Genomic DNA, 8,545 nt, shown 5'->3' on the forward strand with positions numbered 1-8,545 from the left:
GAATGATGGATGATTCAGGACATGTGTTAGTATAGGAGATACACACGGCATAACTCAGTTTGAAGAGCTATGTCAGTGGGTAAGCTCTCCGATTGTTGCCCCTCATCTGTTCTGGATGAGGGGCGTGATGATGTATGAGACCAAAGCTTTCACACTGAGCTCAAATCTGTTTTTGACTACACAAATGACATGGGATAAATTTTTTTACGGCTCAGATCACAAATATTCAGTCAAGACCTTGAAGAATCCAGACAAACTATGTATCTTTTGATAGACTAAATATTTCTGACTTTATGCTGTTAAAACAGTTATGGGTTATACAGTTCTTAAGTTGATACTCACATTACTAGCAATTTCCTGAGCCTTCTTAGCAAGATGATAACCAGGCGTGATCATGGCAGGAAAACTTCCTTTACCTCGTTGCTGCTCATTTTCTGCAGTGTAAGCAATCTGCAAATAAAACATTTCCTCAATTTGATCCATCTAAAATTTTAGTAGCATCTTTAAAAGTGAACATATTATATTTTACAACCAGAAAACAGAAAAATCTTCAAAGAATGAAAAAGTACAAGAGCATTAGGGCCATATAGAGAACATTTTTGAAATAAACAAACAAAATTATTCTTCTAATATTCTGACTTTATTCTCCTTAAACTCACACAAGGATGAAGTCATATTACAAAAAAGTCATAATATTACTAGAATAAAGTTGAAAGAATATGAGGATAAAGTCATAATAATTTAAGAATAATGTTATAGTAATATGGGAAAAATGTCATAATATTTCAAGACTAAAGTCATAGTTTTATGAGAATAGTCATAATAATACAAGAAACAGTCACAGTCTTATAAGAATGGCATGATAACATTACAAGAATAAAGTCATATTACAAAAGTAAAGTTGAAATAATGAGAATAAAGTCGAAATATAAAGTTGGATACTTCATTCTCGTAATACTATGTATGACTTTATTCTTTAAACTATTATCATTTCTTGCTTAGATCCTTTCAAATTTAGCAAACCAACTTTTTTAAATGACTTATATTTGTATATGTTTGATGTTTTTATATAAATTCCAAGTGTGGTATCTATATTGGTGAAACAGAAAGTAATATTCAAACCTGGCTGAAGTTTTCTGCGTTTTCTCTTGCGTGAACCAACTGAACGGCTGCGGCTTCTGAGCTTGTTTTACCCTTTATCTCTTGCTCGTACATCTGTCGGTACTTAATCTGTAGCAATGTGATGTGATTGGTTAATGATCAACATTCTGTCGTTTATTCACACTACAGACTGAAGAGACCCAATTCCGATTTTTTTTTCCCTCAATGTAATCAGATAGCTGATAGTTACCCCAACTATCAGTTATCTGATCTTTTTATGACAGTCTGAATAATACGGGTCGGCTTTTTTTCGAATGCGAATCAGGCCACTTCGATATCCGATACGCATCTCATCTTTTCAAACGTGACCTGAATCCTAACGTCAAACTCCTGAACGTCATTGATACTCGACAAACGTCACTATTCTCCGTCAAGCAGGAATAAAAACAACAACCATGGCGGACGATAACGAGGATTAAGTTGTTAATACGGTATGCTGGCTCCGGGATAACAACTTTAAAATCGTAAGCTATGCTCCACCGTTAGCATCCAGGTTTACTTCCGCAAACACAGAGCACCGCTTCTTCTTTATGGCGGTTTGCAAAAACACTGAGCGCGATCTCTATGTGTGACGTCATTGCGCCCTCTACTGCGCATGCGGGACACTTTCAGGTTGTTTGCAGTTCACACTTGATATCACATACAGGTCGCATATATTTGGAAGTGAACGACCACGCCAAAAAAATCCGATTTGATAAAAAATATCGAAAATGGATCACTCTAGGCTGCTGTGTGAACTTAGTTTAAGTTTTTTTGTTTTGTCACTTACATCACTGGCCTGCTCAGTAGCTCTCTTTGAAACCTTGTAACCAGGAGTAAGATGTGCAGGGAAACTACCTTTTCCCCTCTGCTGCTCATATTCCTCTGTGTATGCATACTGCATGAAAATGCAAAAATGTCTTGGTTTAATTTGACTGATCAGAGTGAATGTAAAATAGTTAAAGCGGTAAAAAACGGTCAATTAGCGTCTTACATCGCTAACAATCTGTGCCTGTTTCTTGGCTAGAAGAACCTCTGGAGGATCAACAAAGGTGTACTTTGAGACTCTTTCTTCATGCCCCTTTTTATATTCCACCTAGAAAACAAAGAGAAGCATCAGATTATTTTACCATGTTGGATTTCTGTTCTGTTCTACAGCAATAGATCATTTTAACTTACATTACTGGCCAAAGAACTGGCATTTTTTACAGCTTGGTAACCTGGTGTGATCATTGCAGGGAAACTGCCTTTTCCTTTAGATTCTTCATATTCTTCTTTATATTTTACCTAAAATAAGAACACTGGCAATTTAAATTATCTACAGTTTTATTTTTATTTAAAGGTAAATAATTGTAAAGACTTACATCACTGATGGTTTTCTGTGCCTGGGACATTGTCACTATCTCCTGGTTGGTCACCATCCCTGAATACCAGCTCTGTTGCTGCTGTGAGAACTCAGATTGAGACTGGAAAGCCTGTTTAAAATATCAAAAATAGTTTGATATTTTTCTTTATTTGTATTACTGAAATTTCAGCACCTTATTAAATAAGAATGCAATGAAACTCTGATCAACCATGCCTGGTCCCTTCAATTTTACATTATGAAAGCTATTTTTTGTGTTAAATCTAAAAAGGATGTTCTTTACCACACCTAAAAGAGATAATGAGTTCTTATCTCGTCTTTTTGTGATCTAAAATTAACTTTGAGCAGTGCATAATATGCATACTGTTATGCATATTATATTTTCAGTAATGATTTTTAACCTGGTTGTTCCCAAATGTTTCAACTTTTGACCCACAAAATTACCTCAACTATCAGTTAAGCATGTAAGCGTTAGTAATAACTTAATTAACAGGTATAAAGTTCACACAGACAGCATAAACCACCAACCTTTTATGTCGTATCCATTCATTAATGATGTTTTTATCTACTGTAACATTTATGGGATATTTTTACCATTAGCATTTTTGTCACATAGTTTCGTTTAGGGAAAAGATCCCAAGACTCCAACTTTGGCAACCACTTTGTAACATTAGGTCTAAAACTTTTAACATATATGATAAACCTTTTTTCCCAGCTTTTTATTTAAAAAAAAATGTTTTCCAAATTCAGAAACTTAATTTCATGCTTAGTTTTATTAATGTAGGCCAGATACTTATTTTCAAACCAAGTAAACCTCCAAGCAAACTGAATGTGAATATAGGATTCAACATAGAAACAAAAGCCTAGAATGTGGACTCTGCGTGTCAGTCAGCTTAAAAGACTAAGTCCTCTATTAATTAATTTTTTTTTACATTTTTATTGGCATAACACTCAGGATAAGGTGGAAAAAAAACCCAACAACCTTCACCTTTTCAACATTGCTTATGAGCAAAGACATAAAATAACTGTGCACCTGCACCATGACTTAAAAACAACATTTTTAAGTTTTATTTACATAAATAATCATCCAAATGGTTTTTAGAAGCCCCTTTAGCTTGGATGTATGGGCCAGTTGCTCTCTGATGAGCTCACCTGGCTGACCACCTGACTGGCTAGGCGAGCCTTCTCCATGAATCTCGTGTCACTGTGGAAGCTGGACATAAAGCGATCGCCATCTTCGCGATACTTCAGCTACAAGTGGCACACGAACGACAAGCGTTAAGCCAAGGCAAGCAAACATTTAAAAACACAAGACACAGCATTCCTTTCAATAGCTGAAGCTTCTAGTCAACAGTAATATTAGCAGGATGATAATTGTGGGAACCGCTGGTAAAGAAGTTTAAAAGTGTTAAATTAAATATTATTGCAGTAGTAGATCATCATACTAAAATGTCATTAAAAATTAAACTTTCTACCATTAAAAATTAATTTTATGTCATGAAAACACAAAATTTTGACACAAAATAGAGTAGAACAAAAGTATGATAGTAAAACTTGTACTGAAACATGGTGGTGGCCGTGTCATTCTGTGAGGTTGCTGTTTTTCAGAATTGATTGGAAGATATTTACAGTTAACTATAGCCTAATACTGGATGAAGGTCTGTTAGAAAACTTGTTTGTTTTAATCTATCTTTTAAACAGCTGAAATTGTGTGTTTTAATTTTGTCTTTGTTCATGTTGCCCTTTTGTAATGTCTGTAAAATTCTGAAATTGGTCTACCACATAAAATCCCAATAAAAATGCATTAAAGTACAACATGAAAACGTGTAACAGTTTAATTGCTTGAATTTATCTTTTGGAAAAGACAAAATGTGACATTATAAATCTTTACTCATCCTTGCCAGTGGTGCCTCTATTATAATGTCAAGAGAACTTGAGCTCATGATAAAAATATAGCAGAAGTGTGCTATTATTAATAGCTGCCATGTTTTCCAATCAAAATGAAAGAGGAGCTTCCATGAAAGAGTCTAAAACCCTTATCCTGCCGTGTTTGATATTTATCCGTTAGCAGTAAACATGTCCTAAACTAATATTAGAACTGCAGTATTGCAAAGGATAAGAGAGTCGACTGCTCTCCAGCATCACTTTGTAAGGGAAATGCTAATGCTATGTCTATTTCACCCTACGCAAATTTGTACATCTATTTAAAGAGGAAAATAGACATATTTACTTTATTCAGAATATATAAAGGGTGCGTTAGCATCGTCTGATGTCAGCTCTGATACATATAAATGGGTGTATGTGTCTATATATATCAACGTGCTAGCTTACAGCAACAGCTAAGAAGCTTGCATGCCCACTGCAAATATAAACATGAGAGGTCTGCTTAAACCTTTAGACACAGACAGACTCAGACAGGCACAAACAGGTGGCCTTGCAGAGGAAAGGCAGAGATGAGAGGCTGTTTTTCCTGATGCATATTTTTAGCCACCTGAAGCATAAAGTGGCTCAAGTCGAGTGAAGGGTAGTCTCGCCTCTGTCAGAGATACAGAAATAACTATAGGCACGCTTTTCATTTCAAACCCCTGCTGTCACCTAGAACACCGCCATTATCTTTTCCATCCTTTTTTGATCATACAGAAAGGAATATGAATGTTTGAGATCAGGTTGCTAGTTTTTTTTAAGTTATATTTTGAATTTAGGAAAATCTTGAAACATATGTGAATTTGATATTTTTTAAAATACAACATATTTTGTTTTGAAACTTAATTATCAAGGGAAAAATACAATCTGTTTTGATTAAATTATTATGTAAAGATGGCTCCTTTACATAATAAGGTCAAAGAAGAGGATTAGGACAACTAAAAATAGAAAATTCTGACCATTTTTCTCAGAATTCAGATTTTTTTTCCCCTCAGAATTCTGGCTTTAATGTCAGAACTCTGACTTTGATCTCAGAATTCCAATTATTTTCTCAGAATTCTGATTTTCTTTCTATCAAAAGTTTGACTTTTTAAAAATCAGAATCGGAATTCAGATTTTAATCTGAATCTTTAATCTTCTAAGATCGAGTCAGAATTCTAAAATTGAAATAAAAATTCTGAGTTTAAAGTCAGAATCCGGAGAAAAAAGTCAGAATTCTTTTTTTCTTATAATCCCTAGGGCCACTAATCCTCTTCTGTATAAAATGGACCTTGTCATGAATAATCCTATCAAATATTTTGGTTGTAGCATTGCATGATGGCTTTTGTCACCTGTCAACAATAGATACTGAGACAGGAAAAGGTCAGAGCTTCATGAATTGAATGTGTGCCGCACAATGATGTCATCGCATACCTCACTGGTCGCCTTGCTCTGCTTCTTTGCGTTGATGTTGATGGGAGTCTCATAAACACTCGTGAACGTATTGTTTCTGGGATTGTGCCTGGAAAGCATGATATATAAAGTGGTGCAGAGGAGAAAAAGTACAAGTTAGATCCAATTTATTGTCCTGACATGTTAAAACATTAAACTGCTTTAAGAAACAGACTCATATTTTCACAAAATAGATTCATTTCTTGTTTTGAGTGGAGTAGCACTTACACAGAGCAATATGGCCTCTTCTTGTGGCTGACAAAGTTATTAGGTGTGAGAACCATTTTGCAGACATCGCAATGAAAACACGCTTTGTGCCAGTTCTGACAAAAGAAGAAACAGATCACATTATTTTATCAGTTCAGCAAAGAAATTGGTTCAAAACAGATGCATAATCTGAAAAATGGTCATAAACAGAGAACATCTATTTTCAGTTTTGGTATTTTAATGTAAACATTATCTGGTTTTTACAAAATTCTGAAATTATATTAATCCAACAACGTGCTATGAATTCCAGCATTTCTTATTCATCAAACAAAGAGTTGATCAAAAATTTTAAAAGATATATTTGTGAAAAATTAAGTGCAACCCCCAAAAAACATAAAGACAAAAAAAGAAGAAAAAAAAACATTAAAAATGTGACAATTCAAATTACTGCAGTGGCTGCAAGACAAAAATATGTTTTGATGGGTTTACTGACTTATTTTTAAGTGTAGGCCTTTTTTTTCAATTGTAACATTTTTAGCAGAATTTGGGAATTTTATAAGCTATGGCTGTATTTTTTTTTTCTTACAAAAATACCACTAACATAAAATACTTTTGGAATACTGTTTGTTAGCAAGATAACAAACTAGAGGTGCATTTTGCTTTTAGCCTGCTTTTCCTAACTTTATGGCACATTAATTGTTCAGTGAAGAGCATAGTTATGGGGTATGCTAGCAACATAGCAGCTAAAAGACTAATTGTAACTTTAGTGATCAAACTTAACAAAGATTATTAATATCAAAATAAAGAAATGACAAAAATAATGAAATGCAATAAAGTTGAAAAAAGTTAATTATTTATTGCTTGCTTGTATATTTTTCTTTTTTTTCTTGTCAGTGTTGAGTAGAGCTAGCACTAGCTTCCATTTAGCATTTATAAGACTGATTTTAGCTCGCATAAACAAATTGATTCTGTAATGTAAAAAATAAAATATCCAAAACAAATCACTAACCTTATCATAGTATACTTTTCACGTTTCACATTTATCAGTCCAGTTCAAAATGGCGGGCGGAGGAACGATAGGCCTCCTTCTTAGCTAACTCAACAAAGTGGGTCATAATTTTTGATCAAAAGTACCCAAATCCAGAATTTGAGATCTTGAAATAGCTTTTTTGTACATTTATGTGGGAAATTATTTAAATGTCACAAAGAAAATAAGAAGACATTGTTCTTGAACGGAATTATTAAGAGTTTTTGTGTCTTTATTTTAAGCTAACAGACAAGTGCAACATACCACATCAAGCCTTATTTGACAACTCGTGCATAATAAGTTGAAACTCCCTAAATATATAATATTGTATTTTTTATGAGAAATATTTAATAGTTATAGCTAATATTAACCACATTATTTCAACATTGCTGGTTCAATTTGAAGAGCTCATAGTCATAGCTCATCAATAACAATAATAATAATAATTTTTTTTTAAAGCTAACATGAAATCATACACGTTTTAGTAAAATTTACATTACCTGGTCAATGCAGTTGATCTTTTCTGCTGGGTAGACCACAAACCCGCACCTGGCACACGACTGCATGGTGAGCTGTAAGTCTCTTCTCCCTCAAAAACAAAAATATCCTCAGGTAAAACTGTGAAATAAACACAAAATGTTGCTTTAAAGCAGCAGTGCGACAGTCAGACAGGCAACAGTATAGCTTAGAACCAGACTCGTGTCTCTTTGCTGGTGGTAAACTTAGCTTTGAGACTGTGCAGCTCTGAGAGGGTCTCTTACCTAAAACCGTGTCCTGTGAATGGACCAGCCCCTTTTCTGTGCCCCCGATGCCCTGAGACTGCCTGAGTACAGCTGTCTATTAGTGGAGAGAGACTCACAAAGTATTCACATGTCTCTGCATTTGAGTAATGATCTCAGATAGAACGGCATCCTGTGATAACCTCTGCATCACATATACTTAATTCAAGTAATATTTTATTTTTCTAGCTAAGCTTAATCAGCTAACAATGTTTAGAAAGAAAAATAAATAACCTTTAGCTAGTTAAATCTAGTGGCATAGAAAAACTTGAGCAAAACTCTCAATAAAAATCTAATACTAATAAATCTATTTGGGAAATTGTATTTAAAAAAATGTAAGTGGACGTGTCACAAAACCCAAATAGCTCACCTCACGAATCGATATCATACCTTATTTAATTAATTCTTGATTATTTCTTTTTATTCTCAATTACTTTATTACTTCTATGACATTGTACATGTTCAAAATAAGTAAGATTTTATTTTATTTCGTACCTTATATTGCTACTTAGCTAAAGACTACTGTCTTTTTTTTGTGTAGATCTACTCATATATCATCGTCAAATTCCTAAATGTGACTTTTGCCAATGTTGACTATATAAATTCATTTTAAAAATTAATTCAATTAAATAAATTTTAATTATATATATATTTGGTTATTCAAATTCATATTTG

At 33.7% G+C, this 8,545-nt stretch overlaps 1 protein-coding gene across 2 annotated transcripts in view; it reads right to left on the reverse strand.

The window, feature by feature from the left end:
• Nucleotides 1-7,832, reverse strand: part of LOC122822893 (nebulin-related anchoring protein) — a 30,609-nt gene extending 22,777 nt beyond the window's left edge. The window contains exons 1-10 of one of the 2 annotated variants that reach the window (XM_044101960.1): nt 7,592-7,832; nt 6,086-6,180; nt 5,840-5,927; nt 3,656-3,754; nt 2,505-2,615; nt 2,320-2,427; nt 2,135-2,236; nt 1,931-2,038; nt 1,123-1,230; nt 343-450 (exon numbers count right to left, since the gene is read on the reverse strand). In XM_044101960.1, the coding sequence (XP_043957895.1) occupies nt 343-450; nt 1,123-1,230; nt 1,931-2,038; nt 2,135-2,236; nt 2,320-2,427; nt 2,505-2,615; nt 3,656-3,754; nt 5,840-5,927; nt 6,086-6,180; nt 7,592-7,657 (993 nt within the window). In that variant the 5' untranslated portion in view covers nt 7,658-7,832. The remainder of the gene's footprint in view (nt 1-342; nt 451-1,122; nt 1,231-1,930; nt 2,039-2,134; nt 2,237-2,319; nt 2,428-2,504; nt 2,616-3,655; nt 3,755-5,839; nt 5,928-6,085; nt 6,181-7,591) is intronic. The other variant, XM_044101961.1, reaches the window with a different exon arrangement.
• Nucleotides 7,833-8,545: the final 713 nt, after the last annotated feature.

This window comes from Gambusia affinis, linkage group LG20 (assembly GCF_019740435.1).
Source record: "Gambusia affinis linkage group LG20, SWU_Gaff_1.0, whole genome shotgun sequence".
Classification (NCBI taxonomy): domain Eukaryota; kingdom Metazoa; phylum Chordata; class Actinopteri; order Cyprinodontiformes; family Poeciliidae; genus Gambusia; species Gambusia affinis.